This window comes from Grammomys surdaster, unplaced genomic scaffold (assembly GCF_004785775.1).
Source record: "Grammomys surdaster isolate TR1022 unplaced genomic scaffold, NIH_TR_1.0 126398, whole genome shotgun sequence".
Taxonomy (NCBI): Eukaryota; Metazoa; Chordata; class Mammalia; order Rodentia; family Muridae; genus Grammomys; species Grammomys surdaster.
The window spans coordinates 1,212,861-1,234,726 of NW_021621192.1; the positions used below are offsets into that span (position 1 = coordinate 1,212,861).

General features: G+C 34.8%; 3 protein-coding genes and 1 pseudogene across 3 annotated transcripts; 3 read left to right on the plus strand and 1 right to left on the minus strand.

The window, feature by feature from the left end:
• Window positions 1-628: 628 nt before the first annotated feature.
• LOC114614650 (olfactory receptor 5AC1-like) lies at window positions 629-1,552 on the plus strand. The gene has a single exon (XM_028760288.1). It carries the CDS (start codon window positions 632-634, stop codon window positions 1,550-1,552), a length of 921 nt encoding a protein of 306 aa, XP_028616121.1. The 5' UTR covers window positions 629-631.
• A 3,739-nt stretch (window positions 1,553-5,291) lies between these two features.
• On the plus strand, window positions 5,292-8,443 carry LOC114614659 (annotated as a pseudogene).
• A 3,373-nt stretch (window positions 8,444-11,816) lies between these two features.
• On the plus strand, window positions 11,817-12,737 carry LOC114614629 (olfactory receptor 5AC1-like). The gene has a single exon (XM_028760257.1). The coding sequence runs from the start codon at window positions 11,820-11,822 to the stop codon at window positions 12,735-12,737; it is 918 nt and encodes a 305-aa protein (XP_028616090.1). The 5' UTR covers window positions 11,817-11,819.
• Window positions 12,738-18,036: 5,299 nt separating this feature from the next.
• LOC114614628 (olfactory receptor 5AC1-like) lies at window positions 18,037-18,957 on the minus strand. Its single transcript, XM_028760256.1, has one exon. It carries the CDS (start codon window positions 18,955-18,957, stop codon window positions 18,037-18,039), a length of 921 nt encoding a protein of 306 aa, XP_028616089.1.
• Between the last annotated feature and the right edge of the window lie 2,909 nt (window positions 18,958-21,866).

Below are 21,866 nucleotides of genomic sequence, written 5' to 3' on the forward strand. Positions count from 1 at the left end.
CATATTTGAAAACGATAGAATGAGCAGAATTGTTTTAAATTACCATCTTATTACCTGACCTATTTATGTCTTAGAACAATAGATACACAAATATGTATAATACATGAAGTACACTCCATTTTTCTCCTACAAGAATATTTGAAAGACATATACATACTGAAAATTAGGATGATGACTTTTGAGAAGGTGAAGGGAAACATCAGAGGAGGAGAGAAAACTGGAGAGTATCAGCACATTCAAAATCCATTTTAAATGAGGATGAAAATGTCATTATGTAAAGCAGTACTTTATACAGTGAGACTCTTCAGCTTGACCTTGCTTTTATTTAGTATAAAGTGTATTTACCATTTTTACTATTCTAAATTTTGTATAAAATATAAATCATAAATCTGTTTACTTTTCAGATAATTGCATAATATAAAATTATATTATACATTTATAATATCAAAATAGTTGATAAATTGTTTCCTATTTCAGGAAAGCTTTGAAAACAGAAACAGTTCACTTTGTTCTTGTTTATTAATGAGTATCTGTATGAATGTGGACTATGATCTGGACCTGTTCTCATAGAGTCTTGGTTATATTTTTTTTGTCTTATCTCACTTTACAGTGAGCATCCTGAGTGGGTCTGATGGAAGGAAACAGCACCCAATTGACTGAATTTGTTCTCAGAGGATTAACAGATCATCCAGAGCTGCAAGTCCCCCTCTTCCTGGTGTTCTTCGTCATCTATGTCACCACCATGGTGGGCAACCTTGGCTTAATCTTTCTCATCTGGAAAGACTCTCATCTTCACACACCCATGTACCTTTTCCTTGGAAATTTAGCCTTTGCAGATGCCTGCACTTCATCCTCTGTGACACCAAAGATGCTTATGAAATTTTTAAATAAGAATGACATGATTTCCATGGGTGAGTGTTTTGCCCAATATTATTTTTTTTGTTTCAGTGCAACTACTGAAATTTTCCTCCTGGTAGCGATGGCCTATGACCGCTATGTAGCCATATGCAACCCTCTGCTCTATCTAGTGGTGATGTCCAAAAGACTCTGCACTGTGTTCATCTGTATGTCATATATAATTGGTGTTCTAAATCCTATAGTTCATGTGGGATTATTATTCAGATTAACATTCTGTAAGTCTAACGTCATTGATCATTTCTACTGTGAAATCTTGCCACTCTATACAATTTCTTGCACAGATGCAGCTCTTAATGCATTGGTAATTTTTATTTTTGCTTCTTCCATACAAATCAGTACATCTGTGACCATCGTAGTCTCTTATGCCCGTGTCCTATTTGCTGTCCTGAACATGAAGTCTGAGAGGGGCAGAAGAAAAGCTTTTTTCACCTGCAGTGCCCACCTGCTCTCTGTCTCTTTGTTCTATGGTACCCTCCTTTTCATGTATGTGAGTCATGGGTCTGCCCCAGGTGAAAACCAGGATAAAATGTATTCTCTGTTCTACACAGTTGTGATTCCTCTGCTAAACCCCTTTATTTACAGTTTAAGAAACAAGGAAGTTTTGTGTGCTTTGAGAAAAGTCATTAAAAAATAAATAACTTCTGAATTTTGCAAAGCCTTTTCCATCCCTTTCCTCTCTTTTGTATTCCATCATAATATTTGATTTTGTATTTTGCATACAATTAAAATTTTACATATTGTTAAATAAAAATACAAATTTGAACTATGAATGGCTGTCTTAGTAATATGGTTATAAAATAGTTAAGAAGTACCTAAAAGCACATCTGAGGTTTTCATTATTTTGAAATTCATATTCACTGTGAAATTTACTTGATTATTAACTGCATTAAGTTATTAAGCTTTTGCTTGTAAGATCCATATTATAACACTCTCATGTTTTTAATAAAAAAGCAATCTCAGGCTGCATAAATGATTCGCTTAATACCTATTTTCCCCCAATAATTTCTTGAGGAAAGTTTATTTAAATAATTTACAGTCATCTTACCAGTACATAGATAAAAAATATGTATGCAACATGTGACAAAGAATACCACCTAAACACTTAAAATTGAGATATTTTGAGATTTCAGAGTAAACAGAAAGAATATTTATGTTACCTTCATCAAAAATTCTCAAAGTGGTAGTATTAAAAATCAAAATAATTTTTTATGGAGCATAAAAAGACAAGTTTAAATTCTTACAAAATAACTGTCTTTTAAGTTTTAATTTTGTCTGTGCCTATGTTTTGTTTTTAACACATTTCTTTGGCTTTTAACCAGAGACCTTGTTACATCTACTAGTCAAAGTCTCTAAATGAATCTCAGTAAGAGTAAGGTAGACAGACACACTGTACTTCCTGTCTTGAGCCCCATGAAATCAACAGTGTTGGTAAGAAATATCTTGCCATGACTGTTTATAATTTCTCAGGAAGTTGAATAAATATGAGAAAGAGGTAAACAAACTGAACTTGTATCAGCTGCAAAAACTACAGTGTACAATATTTGAGAGCATAATTGTATTCTTTACTCAGACTTCTGAAGCAAAAAGGAACAGTACTGCTGTAGTGAATGTGAAATGGTCCCATAGACTCTGAAGCTGGACACATAGTCCCTAGCTGGTGACGCTGTTTGAGAAGATTGTGAAACTTTTATGAGGTTCACCCCAGCTGGATGACATGATTTCATGTAATCAGGCCTTGAGATCTTATAACTCCACTCCACTTATTATCTGCTCTCTGAATATGTATGCAATGTGCTGCACTGATTCAAGTTCCTGCCACATTCATCTCCCTACCCCAGGGACTGTATTCTCCAGGAACTATAAGCTCCAATCCCTATTTTCTCTCTCTTTTTTTTGGACAAGCATTCAGTCAGAATATTGGCGCCAGGCGGTGCTGTTTCTGTGATTATCTGACCTTGTGTTTCTTAGGCCTTTTTAATTTACTTGCAGCAGAAATATGGAATAGTTTGAAACTTTGGGTAAGAGAAGCCCTCAAGTGCTATAAGCAGAGAATACTGGGCCATTCTAATGGGAGTTTACACTTTCAAGAGATAGAGGAAATATACTAAACTATTAAGCCTGCCTCATGGTGTTACAGAGTTGACTAAGGATGACCTAGAGGTCTTTTAGGGCAAAAAAAATCTGGTAGCATCTCTAAAAACAGGATTGAGACTAAGTTATAAAATAATGGCCCAATATGTTCCATAATAGAAAATGTTAAGACAACATTCACATTTTGTTGTGGTTATTCTAATTGTTTGTATTCAACTAAATATCATGATATCTCATATATATATATGTGTGTGTGTGTGTGTGTATGTGTATATGTATGTATATATACATATATATGTATATATATATGAATTGATGTATGTATCCATATATATATCTATATAATTATTTCTAATTGTTTTCATTCATATATACAACTATATGTTTATATTTATTTATTTATCATCTATCTATCTGTCTATCTATCATGTTTCTATAGAGACAGCAATAACTGAGCAAAAAATGAAGTAAATGTGAGGGCGGGGAGGCAGGAGTGGGTAGGTGGGTGGGGGAACTCCCTCATAGAATCACGGGGAGGGAGGATATGATAGGGGTTTTCCAGTGTGTGGGGGAACCGGAAAAGGGGATAACATTTGAATTGTAGATAAAGAAAATGTCCAATAACAAAAAAGAAAAAAAAGTGATGTAAAATGTGACTGCAGTAAGGAGAGTGTATGAGTAAGACTGACATTTTGAACAAGAAGAACTTGTATCTGTATCACTGTCTGGTAGAAACAGATAATTTGTTCTTTTGATTTCACCAGGGAGTGTCACAGTTAAGAGGTTATTTTGCCTCCACCATTAGTTGAAAATCTGCTTTGAGATTTTGGACTTTTGACCTGGGCTGTCCCTGATTTAGACAATGAGGCCATTGAAGTTAGAGTATGTGCCCTCTGAATTAAGAGGTGACCATCCACACAAGGAGACTAGAGGTGGAAGACTTTGGTTTGAATGGGAAATGCTCAGCATGGAGTAATAGATTTGAAATTTTGGTCCTGGCTAGTGTTGCTTATTGGAAATGTGGACTTTTAGGAGGTGCAGACTTTGCTGGATGAAGTCAATCACTGGGGATAGCCATATGAGTCTTTAGTCTTACCCTACTTTCTCTTGTTGTATTTCCTGACTGCTAATGCCATCTGCCTGCTGGTCAACTCCTGCTTTGACTTTCCTGCCATGAACAACTGTCTCATTGTGGAACTATGAACCACAAACAGTCTTTTCTATTAACTTGATGGACTAAGGGTGTTCTCTTACAGCAACAGGGATGCAACTGAGATACTCTTCATGGTAAAAAAAGAGACTTTTTAAAAAGAAACATCTCAAATGCCAACTTGTAAAAGGTAATCTGTGAGCACTGACAAGATCATACAGTCTTTAAGTTGCCAAATGTTGATGTGGTACAGTAGTTAGGAAGGAAATATCTGTGGCTTAATATTGCATTTTGATGTACACAGTTATGAAATGTTATAATACAATTGTCATTAAAAATGGAAATGATCTCTTTAAACTGTACCACTGCTGCTTGTGTTTTTCCACTTTTTACTCTATCTAAAAATCCTTTCTGTTATACAGGTCAAATTAAAGGTGATATAAATGTTGCTTCATGTACAGTTAAATTAAATTTCCACTGAACAGCACACATCTTTCTACCCTCAACTCAGATGTGCAGGTTCATTTAGAATAAATAAAACAACTACTAATACAATTCAAGTCACCATTATGCGTCTTTATCATCTGACACCAATGATAAGAACTTCCTTTTCATGTGACTCTTTGGAAAATCTAGTAGGACCATATTAGTTACTTTGCAAGTATGGAAATAAAGATCAGTAATATTTATTTGGTCAACATTTTAGCGGTAGAATTTTGATGCCTGTATGTTTCAAACTGGATGAAACTGGCTCCAAAAACAAGTAGGCCTACAGTGTCAGTATACTAAGGCAATGTCTACACTCTCATGCCCACTGCAGTATCTTTCATAATACCTGATGTATTAACGTATTCTGCATGTCCACTAATGGGTGAATTAATAAATTAAATGAACCGATCCTTCAAAAAATGAATATATACATTTTTAATATAAAACTAAGTATAAATAAACTACTACACTATTCAAAAGATGTAAAATATATCATTCAAAATGGGTTGATCGCGAAGATCTGCCAAATGAAATTACCCAGGCCCAGAAGGCCCAGTACTACTTAACCTCTCTTAAATGTGGAATCTAACACAATGAGATGCATGCAAACATAGATGTGTAATTATCAGAGAATTGAGAGTTGATGGACCTAGGAAATGGTCGTTGCAGGAAGAAGGTTTCAGGGGATAAGACAACATTCTATGATGTCTTCCCAATATGGTAATGATGGCTGATCATGAAGTATTTCATGCATATATCAAAGCATCATTTTGTCGTCATAAGTAGATGCAACCATAACATTCCAATTTTAGGTGAAATTTAAGGTAATGTAAAGTTTAAGTTAACTCTAAAAAGTTATAGTTTTTCCAAGGAAAATATACTGGATAATGAAAATTTTATGATATTTTTGTGTACATATAGATATGCATCCATATAAATATAGTGTCTGCTATTTTGGCCTGTATAAGAAACCAACATGCATGACTTGTTGTGACATATGTAATGTATCACAATATACCCACAGTCTCATGTCAAAGTAAATATTTAGTTCCAATGTTTTTCAACTTGAAGATTAGAGATATTCATAGAACTTTTTTGAGACTATATTTGAATACAATATTTTCATCTTTTCCCTCCTCCCTTCAAACACTCTCACATACCCCTGTCTATTTGCCTTCAAATTCATGGCGTCCTTTTTCTTTTCAAAATTACTATTGCATATATACATATATATATATATATAGTATATAATATGCAATTATATATATATATATATATATATCCAATATAATGATGTGACTGTTCATACACGTTCTTAACTAAATATTTTCTAATCTGTAACTTGAACATTTATTAGTTTTAATTTTTGATAGCATTAAACACACAAACACACACATATGTATATACCAATAATATATTGACACAAATAATATATGATATATATTATATATATCTGTCCAGTCTGTGTAATGTTTCTTGCATGTTTTCAGAGCTGACCATTTTATAGTGTATAACCAATTGGTGTGCTCTTCCCAGAAGTAGGAAGACCACTTCTGCTCTCAGCTTTCCTCAGATTCCTATAATTCTTTGTGGAGGGCTGAGGCTTCATCGGTCTTTATTCAGTATGGGATGTTCATCAATGTCATTCTTATTTAGCTCACGATTTGTTGGCAATGATGCTGAGACTTTATGGACATTGCTCCTGAATTTCCTAGGAGACACAACCTCACAGTAAACTCCCTGATCTTCTGCTTCTTACAACCAATTTGTCTGTCCTTTTTCCTCCAAAGTTCCCTGAGCCTTTGATGTAGGAATATTTTCACAAAACTTTTATAATCAGAAAAAAAACTCATAAAATTTCAAGTTACAGATTAGAAAATATGTGGCTTATTTAGTTAAGAAAGTATATAAGCATTCACATCATTTTGTTTTTAACAGTATATACTAATACTGTATACATAAATGGAAAAACATGAATGGGTAGTAGGTAAAATGTCTTTTCATGAAAGTGCTGTCAATATTCACCAGTAATCAGTAAGACTGAAACAATCTGTTCCTTTTTAAGTTTTTATGTATTTCATTCCCTTAAACATTTTTTTTGATATTTGATTACAGTAAGCCACACTAAAGTTGTTGTTTTATATATGAAAAATGGATTTATATTGGCAGTATCATAGGATTCAATAAAATTTCTTCTCATTGGAGGAAGTATGTGAGATAATCTAGTCTGTCTTTGGTTGAGTCTTAATTATCAGATGATAGCTTAAAAATGCAAAAGAGCCCTTCCCAGGCTTTCCTGGCCCCGGCTCCCTGGCTCCCAGCAGCGTGTCGCCTCCCAGGGGCACAGCAAGGTACCTTTAAAACAAGGCAGGAGTCTTATGGATTGGATCCGACTGACCAAGAGTGGAAAGGACTTAACAGGACTGAAGGACAGACGGGTTAATTGAAGTAACTGAAGAAGAGCTTAAGAAGCACAACAAGAAAGACGACTATTGGATATGCATAAGAGGATTTGTTTACAATGTCAGTCCATACATTGGAGTATCATCCTGGTGGGGAGGATGAACTTATGAGAGCCGCAGGAGCGGATGGAATGGATCTTTTTAATGAGGTACATCGTTGGGTCAATTATGAATCCATGTTGAAAGAATGCCTGGTTGGCAGGATGGCTGTGAAGCCTGCTGTTCCAAAAGGCATGCTTCCTAAGAGCCAAGTGACAGACATACTGCCCATGGAAGGCCCTAGTTCTCCTAGCTATGGTTGGTTCCAGAGTCTTCAGTCACCATTGTTATAAACACCAAACAAGAATATCAGTTTAGACTCAGTAATCGTTGACCTCCTGGAGAGCAGAAGCAGTTGTCAGGGATCATTCTTACCTTATACATAGTGAACTAAGCCATGAAGTTCAAGAAAATATTTCTGTACGGGTTATTGAAAATGTTGGATAAATAGAGATTGTCCTACAAAAGAAAGAAAATGTTTTTTGGAAATGTCTTGGTGATCCCCTGGAGAAACACGATTCCTTTATTCCAAAGAAAGATACAGGCTTGTACTACAGACGGTGCAGTTAATTTACAAGGAAGATGTTACTCATGGTAGGAGGCTTTTCTGTCTGATGCTGCCTCCAAGTACTCACCTGCAGGTGCCAGTTGGGCAACATGTTTACCTCAAGCTCAGTGTCACAGGTACAGAAATAGTAAAGCCATATACACCCATGTCTGACTCCTTACTCTCAGATTTTAAAGAACCAGTTCTTTCCTCAAATAAATACTACTTTTTGATCAAAATCTATCCTGCTGGACTCCTCACACCAGAACTTGATCGTCTTCAGATTGGAGATTGTAAGTGGTCCTGAGGGCAATTTAAAGTATCCAAACTCCAGGAAGTAGAAGATCTTTTTTGTTTTTTATTGGCAGCGGTAACAGGCTTCACACCAATGGTTACTGTACTGAATTATGCTTTAACTCACATAGCATAGCCTGTCTCAGGGAGGTGACATTGATGTTCTTCAATAAAACAGAGGACGATATAATTTGAAGATGTCAGCTAGAGAAATTGGCATTAAAAGATAAAAGATTTCATGTGGAATTTGTTCTCTTGGCACCTTCTCCAGAATGGAACGGCAAATGGGGACAGGTGTCACGAACTCTTCTCTCTGAATTTTTGCAAAGAAGTTTAGAAAACTCTAGGGTCTTCTTTTGCATCTGTGGACCAACACCATTTACAGATGAAGGGATAAGGTTGCTGCATGATCTTAACTTTTCTGATGATGAGATTCACGGTTTTACAGCATAAAAAAAGCTGTCATTGTCTTTTATTCAACTAGTTTATATTTGTGATTGTCAAGGGTTTTTTAAAAGACTTTTTGTATGTATGGAAGATTAATCAGAATCTAGGCTTTCTGAAGTGAAGTCATGTGTCTTCAGTACAAGTAACTTCTTGGTTTAGTTTTGTACCATGACTTATTTTACTGCTGACGCCTGACCTGGACCGTCAATAATGGCAGCAGGTGCACTGAAATAGAATCACTGCTCTATGGTCAACACTTATATTTTATGACATGATAAACAAAGCAATCATTTTGGTCACTTCTTATGCTGCAAGATATCCTCTGAGCAATACAGATTAAATTTTACACTGCATTGTTAAAAAATGCAAAAGAAATACTTGATAATTTTCATAAGCATAATTAATACACTAGTATATGTATTAAAATATTTTAATATATTAAAATATTATTATTGATCAAAGCTTATTAAAGATAGAAAGTCAATTGCATAGAAAATATCTAAATAATGTCACTGGAGCAAATACTTTTATTTGTATCTCACCCTTAATATTTTGGTTTTAGAAAGCAAGTGAGCCTATGTAAAACCAGTTGCAATAGGTTTGTTAGTAATAATTATCTGAATAATAAACAATGCCCATCAGATTGGCAAAACCCCATAGGGAATTTTTGGTTGCATTAAGGGAGTTTTAGTACTGAATTTAAAAATAGGATTGAAGATGAAAAGAAATAAATATCACTTACAAATTACTTTGTTAAAGAATATTGTCATGAGGAGGACAGTTGTTTTGGACACTCTTGTTGCTGAAACTTGAGTATCTTCATGGACATTTAAGCTTTGTAGCATCCATGCTTGCAGAGATTTTCATAGGAACTCGGTGAGAAAAATATTTTCAACCACTTTATTACCGAAGTTTGTCATATTATGTTAATAACTGCATAGGAATGGTATTCTATAAGTATCTTTTTAGGGAAATTATCTAACAAATGGGACATAGGCAGTCCTGAAAAGGTAAGTGAAATATTTTGTTATTTTGTTCACTTTCTCTAACTCCTTGTCATTCACAGTAATGTATTTATATATCAAAGATTTGTGCTCAATCATGTGAATTTGTAAGAGTTCACATGGTTAACCTCTATGCTGGGATTCTTAGTAAGTAAAATGTCCTTTTCTGACTTTTACTTTGAGAATGTTAATAATCAAAATGAATTGTTGGTTCCTGGGATCACAGGGCTGTGTAGCTTCCTTCTGATGGCATCTATATCTACTTACTCACCTAGTTAATGAATTCCTTGAGGATCCTGGGAATATGAAGAGAGGAAGAGTCCCCCACAACAACAGTGTATGTTTCATGTTAAATGCTTGTCAGATAAAAAACAAATGTTATATTATGGTTTTTATATGAGACAGTGGAACATTTAATACTTTTTCCAGAGTTTATGTGGTTCTTGTTAATGTTTCAGTTCCAATAAAACTCTAAGCAAATCTCCTGTTTCCTATTCCCAGAAAGGAAGAAGGTGAACAAATTTCACAGAATATCATTTTATCTAGTTGAAACGAAGAAGCATAAAATACCTTCAGCATCTTTCTATGTAATATTTCAGTTCCTTTACATATTTTATTGCTGCAAGATGATTCCTTGCCTGCTTTTTAAAAAAAGAATCTTCGTTTACTTGGTCTTTAAAAAAAATAAAAGCAGGTGATATGAGAAAAATACTTTATTAATATCACAGATATGGGCATGGAGAAGTTACCTATTCTATACAGAATTGCATGTTAAGATTTGGAAAATTATACATATATGTAGATAGGAAGCCCATTGGGCAGTCTTTGTTTTAAGACTGCATGGTCATTCCTGCTCACTGCGTGCTCTCTTTTATTAGAGAATAAAACTTTGTATTTCCAAGTGATCAGGTCCAATTTTAGGTTATCAATGCAGTGATACAAGTATACAAACCACATTTAGCCCAGATTATTCACATTTATTATTACAGAAATATAGTTGGTCCTTACTTGAACCCTCGCCTGCTATATTGTATAGGGTCTGTCACCATTGCCCTGGTAGGTTACACTCATGGGTACACATGGCTTGAAATTTTCTGTCTTGCATGTTATATCCGTGGGCATTATAAATTAGTTATACCTAAGCAAGTTTTGTCTCATTGATTCTTTATATAAATATAGTTTTTATAACTTATGCAGAATGCCAATAATGTAGACATTGGCCGTTCATTCCATGGTCATGTGCTCTGTGATATCCAACAGCACCTTTAATTTCAAATTTCCCTCAAGCAGCTAGTAGCTCAGGAAACACTGTGGCATTGTTAAAATCTCTTTAAAACTATGTACAACTGAAATACTAAAAACATTCTTTATTCACTAGACAAATTTTCACACTGGAATGTTTAAATTATTTTTCTTAGATATATCATTACTATGTAAAGAAGTTATGTCCATCTCTGTGTGTGAGTGTGTTCTATTTTAAAGTAAAAATGATTGTTACATCATAAATTAACATATGAGTATTCAGTTCTTTGTAAGAAACAAAAGTTATAATATTTTAATTAAGGTGTGTTTAAACCCATAAAGAATTGAATTAATGGTTCTTTACATACATTTTGTTGAAAAAACATGGAAAGATTTATTTAGAATTTGTGTTTGTTCTTACATAAGTATAATCAGATAACATATTTCAAAAAGATAAAAAGAACAGAAATATTTTAAATTACCATCTTATTACTTGACCTATTTATGAGTTAGAACTAAAGATACTTCAATATAACTAATACCTAAAGTACAGTCTATTTTCCTTCCATATAATAACATTTGAAAGTTCTATATGACCTGACAAGAGGATGTTGCCTTTTGAGAAGGTGAAGGGAAACAACAGAGGAGAAGAGAGAAATGAAGAGTGTCATCATGTTCAAAATCCATTTTTAAACGAGGATGAAAATGTCATTACATAAAGCAATATGTTATACAGTACTACTTTTCGGCTTGGGCTTGTTATAAAAATATTTTAGTATACAGTCTATTTCCCCTTTTTGTCACTCTAAATTTTATATAAATATAAATTATAAATGTGTTTAAGATAACATAATTTAAATATATATTAAATTATAAGGTCAGGTGAACTGATGTCTATGATCTCCTTAGTTAATTTCAGATTATTGCATGCTATAAAATACATATCAAAATTGTTGATAAATTGTTTCCTATTTCAGGAAAGCTTTGAAAACAGAAACAGTTCTCTTTGTTCTTGTTTATTAAGGAGCATCTGACATATATGGAAGTAGACTATGACCTGGACCTGTTCTCATAGAGTATTAGTTATATTTTCTTTGTCTCATCTCTCTTTGCAGTGAACATCCTGAGTGGGTGTGATGGAAGGAAACAGCACCCAATTGACTGAATTTGTTTTCAGAGGAATAACAGATCGTCCAGACCTGCAAGTCCCCCTCTTCCTGGTGTTCCTGTTCATCTATGTCACCACCATGGTGGGCAACCTTGGTTTAATCTTTCTCATTTGGAAAGACTCTCATCTTCACACACCCATGTACCTTTTCCTTGGAAATTTGGCCTTTGCAGATGCCTGCACTTCATCCTCTGTGACACCAAAGATGCTTATGAAATTTTTAAATAAGAATGATATGATATCCATAGGTGAATGTTTTGCCCAATTTTATTTTTTTTGTTTCAGTGCAACTACTGAAATTTTCCTCCTGGTAGCGATGGCCTATGACCGCTATGTAGCCATATGCAACCCTCTGCTCTATCTAGTGGTGATGTCCAAAAGACTCTGCACTGTGTTCATCTGTATGTCATATATAATTGGTGTTCTAAATCCTATAGTTCATGTGGGATTATTATTCAGATTAACATTCTGTAGGTCTAACATTATTGATCATTTCTACTGTGAAATCATGCCACTGTATGCAATTTCTTGCACAGATCCATCTCTTAATGGATTGGTGGCTTTTATTTTTGCTTCTTCCATACAAATCAGTACATCTGTGACCATCGTAGTCTCTTATGCCCGTGTCCTATTTGCTGTCCTGAACATGAAGTCTGAGAGGGGCAGAAGAAAAGCTTTTTTCACCTGCAGTGCCCACCTGCTCTCTGTCTCTTTGTTCTATGGTACCCTCCTCTTCATGTATGTGAGCCCTGGATCTGGGTCAGGTAAACAAAAGGATAAAATGTATTCTCTGTTCTACACAGTTGTGATTCCTTTGCTCAACCCCTTTATTTACAGTTTAAGGAATAAAGAAGTTTTGGGTGCTCTGAAGAAACTCATAAAATGATAACTATCTTCTAAAATTTTCAGTTTTTTATTATCTTTTTTCTCTTTTGCAATGCATCATAATTTTAGATTGTGTGCTTTGAACATACTAGAAATTTTTGCCTATTGTTACACTACACACACCAGCCTAATTATGTAATTATTATTAAAATACCAAGCTAAAATTTTAACAGTCATTCATAATTATATGTTGCTTTATATATTTTTACTTTAAATTGTTTTAATCTATAGACACTGTGTTCTCTGACTTTTTTACTTACTGTTGTAACCCTGTTTCCTCTGTTTCTGTTTTTCCCTGTTTTTCAATTTTATAAATGAGGGCTTTTGCCTTGTCTTACTGTATCTTTTTTTTTTTTTTTTTTTGTATTTGAATGTCATCTCTTAGAGGCCTACAGTTTGCAGGACTCCCCCACCAAGAGTTTTCAGATATTTTAAAACTGTGATAATTTTATTTAATTGAACATATACATAAATCCTCTTATTACAAACCTATTTACCCTCCTAATTATAGAGGAATCTCCTGTTTAGAAAATATGTGTAATCATTCCAAAGACTGAAAAAGGAAGCATCTGAAATGATTGTTTTGAGATTTATGAGTAGTCTTAATGAGCTATATATTTCTGTCACACCTGCTGAAAACACTCAAATTTGTTAACTTACAAACCAAACAAATAAAAAAAAAGTCAATGGAGACCTTTCTAGATGAATCAGCAGTGAGTTGCCTGCTCCAAGCCTGGCAACCTGAATAGCAACCCCAGGACTCACAAGTTGGAAGAATTGAAATGACTCCAGTAGGCTTTCCTCAGACCTCCACCTGAAAACCATGATATATAGCCCCCGTCAATAAAAAATAAATGTTAAGATATGTTAAAAATTATTGGAGTATAAATGGAAAAATTGTAAATTTTATAAAACTTCTATCATTTATTTTAAGACAAATATTGTACCTCTCAATCCTGACTTGTGGATGCTAACTAAATTTAACTATTTTCTATAATTGAAATCTTCAACAGTCTATTTAATTTTTTTCCTCCTTTAAAGTAAGGATGAGTCTGTCAGGCAATTATGGAAAGGCATGGCTTTTCGCCTTTCTGGTTACATTGGCTATAGAGTTTTGACTATGTAAAATAAAGGAAATATGTCCACATAAACATGGCATACTGAGTCCCACCTTCTAAGTAAATTTGAAGATTCTCTTGAGTCTTATAATCCACATCCATAGATGTCAGACTGGCTTCATGTATGCTTCCTCCTCAACTGTCTCGTTCAATCTGACGCATAGATTTTAGTCTGAGCAGGTTGCTTATTGTGAGCGAAGACTTTTCAAATGTCATATATCAAGTTTACCAATTAAACATAGTGTAAAAGCTTTTGTTTTTCAATAAATTTCTAAGTCATATGGATTCACCTTATGCAATTGATAAATGTTAATATATGACTCGGTTACCTGTATACATCTGTTTTATAAAAACCCTGTATGAATTTATAGCATGACTCACTCAGTAAGGAATTGTGCAGTGCATATTTTTTCAGTCATATTGATTTAGAACAGGAGAGAGGACAAAACAGCTGCAGGCAATTCATATGTCAGGTGGAAAAACATCTTGAAAATATGTCCTACTTTGAAAATATGTCACAATAAAAATCTATTCTGCCTTTTCTACATTTTTCTTTCTGTGGTCACTCAAGACAGTTAAAGCCAATACTTGCTTTTGTTTTTTATTTAAGGTATTCTTGGAGAGTAGACATTCTGAACTTATTCTTGCGCTACTTTTGGTATGTCTGACACTAGATTTGGGTAGGAGTTGTGGGCTTCCCAGTAAGGAACATATGGCATTTGACTTTTTAGGTCTGGGATACTCTACTCAGTATAGTATTTCCTTTGTTCCAATTAATTAATACATTCACTTTATATCACAATATCAGCTCCCTTTTCCTTCTAGTCTTTCCCTCTCAAAGCTTCTCACCCAACTCTCATTCTTCTCTGAGAAGGGGGAGTATCCCTTGGTACTCCTGGGTACCATTCCCCATGGTACATCAAGTCACTGCAGGACTAGGTACATCCTCTCTCACAAAGGCCAGAAAAGGTGGACCAGTTAGGAGATCAGAAACCACAGGCAGACTTATGGACAATCCCCACTCCAGTTGTTGGGAGACCCACATGAAGAACAAGCCACATATCTGCTACAAAAGTGTGGGGTGGTGGTCCTAAGGTCCAGTCCATGCTTGGTTGGTGGTTCCATCTTTAGGAGCCACCAAGAGTCCATGTTAGTTTACTCTGTTGGTCTTCCTGTGGCATCCCTATCCTCTTCTGGTTCCTCAAACATTCCTACAGCTCTTTCTCAAGACTCCTTTTGGATATATGTCCAAGAGTGTTGTGGCTGAATCTTAAAGTATATCAATTCCAAATTTTCTAAAGAAACACTGTGTTGATTTAGTAGCTGTACAAGTTTGAACTACCCTCAACACTGGAGAAGTATTCCCTTGTTTTATGTCCTTACCTGCATGAACTGTCACATGTGTTATTGATCTTAGCCATTCTGCTATACTCATAGACTAGTGCCTTATCCAGTTTTTATCAGAGAAGCTTTCTCTGGTAGCAGATGGGAATTGACCCACAGGTAGACATTATGCAGAGAAAGAGTCTAAACTGGAAGTCTCCATCAAATCTCTCCTGTCAAAACTGAGAGAATATTTGAAATAGCCATGAAGTAACCTATTCTATAAGCACACAATACACATAATAATATATTTACATATGAGTTTAAGTGCAGTTATTCTGTATGTGGGATAATGCTACTTCTAGAAATGTTACCAGTAAAAAAGACCAGTGCAAGGTATGGGGTACTTCCTTTTGAGTTGTTGGTTAGTGGCATATACACATGTATACACACATAAACAGGCAACCCCCCCACATGAATACACACATGTGTGCAAGCACATATGAAATAAGCAGCTTAAATTTTAAAGAAAGTATACTTTCTCACATTTGGTTTAGGATTAATATTAAGATCAATATTATTGTAAGTTTACATATTGATCATATAATTATATGATACAAACATATATGATATAGTTATATAATTATATGAATTACTAAAAAAAGAGTTTTGAAATATAGTTTGTTACACACCCCCCCACACACACACACACACCCCCCCCCCCACACACACACACATTCTGCGAGCAATGTGCAGTTATCACATGAAGTAAGAGTTTCACTTAAAACTGAGAATATTTGAGTACCAAATATGGAATCTATGTTTTCCTGTTATTATGACAGATGAACTTATATTTGCCACTTTTAACCATTAAGTAAAAATGTATTTAAAGTTGGAAAACATATTTTAGAGAGGGTAAATGTATTTTATACAAAGAATTTGTATAAATGTAGATTTATTTAGGGAATATAAATTCAAAGCACTATTAAAATTTATACATTTTTTTTCTTTTTTATAATTTATTTTTTCTCAAATCGTAATTCATTCACACAGGGGTTATAAACACAGAAAGGCAGGATGTGGGGAAGGGAATGACACTGGAGTGTGAGTGTTCAGGGGGAATACAGATATCTTCAGAACTGGGTATCGGTTGGGTGAAGGTTCAGGGGACAAGTCACTGTGACTCTGCCTATGACTCGCTTGTCCTTATCTAAGTTGGTATTGTCTGCCCAGGCTACCTATTTACAAGGTCTATGACTACTCAGGCTTGTAAAGTTCCACAAAAGCTGCCTGTTTACATTAGCTTATAGCCATCTTTTTCAGTGTTTTTCCACTGAGACCCAAGACTTGGTATTAGTATACATGTATGACAGGCCTATTGCTGATTTTAGGCCTATGGCTGATTTTAGGCCTTCATTGTGTAAGCAGGGCTGACCCTGACATCTCCTCCCTTCTCTAAGTATAGAAGGGCTGTGGCAATTCTAAACTTGCGAAGGCGGGGATAGAGGCCTGACCTCCAATATTTGAAGGGGACCTTGTAACAGCTCCAGTCTCCCTGTCGTTGTCTAGTGAGGCATGAGGGCCATACCCATCCCGATGTCTTTTTCCTGGAGAGGGAATACTTTTGACATCAACCCCTATGCAGTCAGGCTTGTCCCTCAGGGAACCCAGATAGATATTTTTATCTTTTATTTATATTCCCTTGCAGTGCTTAGCCTCGCAGCCTAAGCAAGAATTCAGATTGCCTGTCAGAGGGGGTTCTGGGTGGCCCCTCTCTTCTTGGTCTAGGGGCAGAAGTCCCCCCTTTTAGGTTGGGTGGAGATGGGTTTTGGGAACACCCTGTATAAAGTAACAACCTCATCTTGAGTCTCGTGGTCCTCCATAGCTAACTTATGATAATGTATCTGAGTAGGTTTTGCTACCAAATTATTTATCTGTTGTATCACAGAGTTAGTCCGCCTATTTGAGGGCCAGGGACCAGCAGAAATAAGCAAAAAGAACCCAAATAATGGTCCCAAGAGGGAGGAAATAGGGTTGACAACCTTGGAGAAGCTGAAAACCAATTCTTGTACCAGCATTCATCTGTCTCTTTCTCTCTCTGATTTTTCTTAGGGCCTTCACTGACCTATTTCATGCTCTCTTTAACCCTCCTTGTCTTGTCTATGTAAAGGCAACCTTGTTCTTTAAGGGCTGTACACAGTCAAGAGCTGTACACAGCCTTTTCTATTGTAATAGAGTAAATCAAGTCCAATAAGGATCTTTGTGATTTTAGGAGGTCTCTTCAGACAGTGAAACGAGGGATTTCTTCAGATTAGTGATGTCAATCTCTAGCTGTTTGATGTTATTGTCAGTGGCTCTTCAAAGGTTTGAGTAGTATAAGTTCGGAGGCCAGCATCTGGATTAGAACTTCTAACAGCAGAGATCACAGGTAATTCATTTTTACAGGGGATGCTCCCTGAGTTAAAGCTCTTGGGAGTCCCTCTTTCTCTCGGGTTTCTGGGGTTGGCTACAGAGCTGCCGCCTGTGACCTGCTCTATGCTCGGGCCCAGACCGGAAGTGCATTTATACATTTTATATGTGAAATTTATCTGTAAACACTAGAGTTTGTGTTACGTAGAGATCTAATTGGTTGATTTTATTTTTTATCTATCTGTATGGATTTAAAATAACATATTTCAAATCTTCCTTTAAAGTGCTCATATATTATTTACAAATCTATAATATTTCTATTACAATTGCACAGGCTAAATATTATATTTTGTTATTTAGCATTATATCAGATTACTATATTTGATAACACAAGATCAGAAATTTTGATTTATTCAATAAATAAGCACCAGGTTTTCTTCTTAAAAGCACTTATGGCTTTATGATTTTTCTCAGAGCACCTAAAACTTCCTTGTTTCTTAAGCTGTAAATGAAGGGGTTTAGTAGAGGAATCACAATGGTGTAAAACAGAGAATATATTTTATTCTTATATTTACTTGGTCCAGACCCAGGGCTGACATACATGAAAAAGAGAGTTCCATAGAACAAAGAGACAGAGAGCAGGTGGGCACTGCAGGTAGAGAAGGCTTTTCTTCTGCCCCTCTCAGACTTTGTTTTCATAATAGAAAAGAGGACATGGGCATAGGAGACTGCAATACTCATGAAGGTAATAGCTTGTATTACAGCAGCAAAAATGAAAACCACAAATGCATTAATAGATGGGTCAGTGCAAGAAATCGTATAGAGTGGCAGGATCTCGCAGTAAAAATGATCTATTATATTGGACTTGCAGAAGGTTAATCTAAATAATAATCCTACATGAACAAGTGGATGCAGAATACCAATTATATATGAACCACTTATCAGACAAGTGCACACTCTGTTGGACATCACCACAAGATAGAGCAGAGGGTTGCATATGGCTACATAGCGGTCATAGGCCATTGCTACCAGGAGGAAACATTCTGTGGTTGCACTGAATCCAAAAACATAATATTGGGCCATGCATTCAAAGAGGGAAATCATTTTACCATTGTCTAAGATGTTGATAAGCATCCTGGGTGTCACTGAGGATGAAGTGCAGGCATCTGCAAAAGCTAAACTTCCAAGGAAATAGTACATGGGAGTGTGAAGATGAGGCACCTTCCAGATGAGAAAGATCAAGCCAAGGTTGCCCACCATGGTGGTGACATAGATGAAGAAAAATACCAGGAATAGAGGAACTTGCAGCTCTGGAACATCTGTTATTCCTCTGAGAATAAACTCAGTTACCTGGGTCTTGTTCACCTCCATAATATCACCTCAGGCTTCTCACTGAAAGGAGATTGAGATGAAGAAAATATTACCAAGTTTCAAGCAAGATGCAATTGATGTCAATATCACATCTCTCTCACATGCTTGTTAATCAAACCTCATTGGCAGACGGCCTGCAGGAGAAGCTGCTGAGGGTAATTCAGCTTCTTGGGAGACGGCCCAACCTATTGGGTGATTTTACTGTCGATTCAATATGAAGATGAACTTTCATAAAAATAATAGTTTAGATGACTTAATAGTTTTACATAATTCTTGATTTGATTTAAATAGTTTTAGAAAGTTAGGGTAGCTAATAGAAAGTTTATGAGACGGCTTATGTTATAACAAAGCTAGAATTAAGGATAGATTATGACCCTTGTAGTGAGGGCTGCCTAAGTTGGAAAAGGGGAACAGTGAACTTGCATGTATTAGAACACATAATTGTACTTGGAAGAGAAAAATAGGCTTGGGACAAGTTAATGATCAAAGAAAATATTTTAGGATGGGTCTGAGCTTCTGAATCTTGTGATTGAGGGATGCAGCCATAGGATTCAGTGTGCACCATGTAAAAGTAGGGTTATAATTAAAGAGTAAACGATTCTATGTGAATATAAGATGAGGACAAAGACGATTAGTCAGTTTAGTTGATCAAGACCTTGAAAATAAGACTCAAGAGAGATGATGGTCTGCTTTTTCGTAGATACAAATTGTTGTCAGCTAAACATAGGAAAAAACTTACTACTATAGACTGGCTTGCTTAAACTTTGTTAATCATTGATTAAAGAGTTATTGCTTTGGGGTTCTGATGAACTTGTGGGGAGACAGATTGATGGCAAATGTTTAGTTAGGTATGAGTTTCAAGAGAAAAATACATAATCAAAAATCTTGTTATGATTTCCATTTGAATAATGATTTTAATCTGTTTTTGAAGAATATGCTCTTATGGTGATTATTTTTTAGAGAATATGTAACTTGTGGCTACATATTCTTTTTCTTACTTAGGTAATTCTTTTCTTATGTAGAGAACTTTGTCTTAGATGTGTAAAAAGGCGCAGAGAAAAAAAAATAAATGTGTTGGAGGCAGCTCATTGGAGTTTACTCCATCCACTGAATGTGTGTATGTGTATATATGCTTTATATGTAAAGCTGGTTGGAGCTTTGCTCCGTCCACCCAATGTGTGAATGTTTATGTATGTATTTGCATATGTACATATGTATGCATGCATATGTGTGAAGTTGTTGAAACTTGTATTGCTTCATCCATTCAGTGTGAGTGTGAGTGTGAGTGTGAGTGTGAGTGTGTGTGTGTGTGTGTGTGTGATTTTCTTCCCCTTCTTCCCTTTTTTCTAATTGCTGGCTGCCATCAGTAGTGGCCCCCTTTAGCTACTATCAGTATGGGCCCCCAGTCGCCAACTCTATGACTCACCTCAGTTTACTCTCTGGTGTTGAATCTGATTTTTAACAACATATGAGCATGGAATATTTCTGTTTTACAAATGCATCTAACATACAAAGATTTTAAAAACAGTTTGAGATATAGGGAATTTTAATGATATGTTTTAATGAGAAATCTTAAGGAATACTCTAAAGATACCAATAAGGTCTTAAAATATAGTCAGTCACTCTAAGTTGCATAGATAACTATAATGTTTTATATACAATTAATAATCAAAATTATTTAATGCATTATACACCACAGTCACTTTAAACAATGTTGATAAAAGTCTAAATATGCATAATCAATTTCTAAACAGCTTCTCATATTCTCTAGTCTGAACAGCATAAGCAAAAAACCTTTAGTTTTAAAAAACAAGCAAATATATAATTTAAAAAGATAATAAATTAAACTTTTATGTCAAATAAATATTTTTAATTTCTCCAGTTAAATTATTCTGAGCAGTCATTAGTTCCTTTAAGAAAGTAATTTCTTGGTATCTTCTGTATTATGACACTGTCATTCTTAGCTCATAACGTAGAAATGATAACTGAGATGAAACAACTAATATATTAGAATAAATATTTTAAGAGGAAACACACATGCTCACACAAATACTAGCAATTTGTTTGCATGTTAAAGATCATTAAAAGAGCTGTCATTACACTTGCCAGTTCAAAAAAGTATGCAGCTGATAATATCTTTTAGTAGATTAATTACATATGCATCTAAATAGATTGTAGCAATTCTCCAGTTGCTCCTATAATAGTTATTACAAGGGTGATTATCAAAGTTAGAATATAACCCTGCAAAAAAATCCATAATCTCCAACAAATAACCTCATGCAAATAAGAAATGCTGAGTGGATAAACATTTTCCATAGGGAAGAGCACACCTATTGGTTATTCAATGCTAAATGGTCAGTCCTGAAAACATATACATACAAGCAACAGTATGTAGACTGAGAAGATTGTTTTTATGTAACTAGGAATATATATGAACATATATATATATATATATATATATATATATATATATATATATGTGTGTGTGTGTGTGTGTGTGTGTATACACATATATGTGCATACAACAGTTAAGGAAAAAAAGCTATGAATTTGAAAGAAAGTACAAGGGAAGTGTTGCAGAGTAAGGGGAAATTATTTAATTGCATACTACTTATGTAATTATATCTTATATATAAATATAAATCAAAAATAAAAATCATAATAAAAAAGAAATAGCCACAGTAGGAAGAATTCCCCATGTTGCCATTATCTGGATTTCATTTAAGTGTTTAAATAGTAAAATTTTTTACATAGACAGTTAAATGTGAACACAAAGAAGCAAATTAATATGGAATGTCTGTGACAAAGATAAACAAAGTCAAATGATCTCTCACAAAGTATTTGAAAGTTTCACAAACTAGAAGATAAAAGATAAAGGATAGATTCTGTTGAAACTTGTGTTGAGGGAG

Coding starts and splice junctions, on each gene's coding strand:
- LOC114614650 (XM_028760288.1), top strand. CDS start 632: ATGGAAGGAAACAGCACCCAATTGACTGAATTTGTTCTCAGAGGATTA.
- LOC114614629 (XM_028760257.1), top strand. CDS start 11,820: ATGGAAGGAAACAGCACCCAATTGACTGAATTTGTTTTCAGAGGAATA.
- LOC114614628 (XM_028760256.1), bottom strand. CDS start 18,957: ATGGAGGTGAACAAGACCCAGGTAACTGAGTTTATTCTCAGAGGAATA.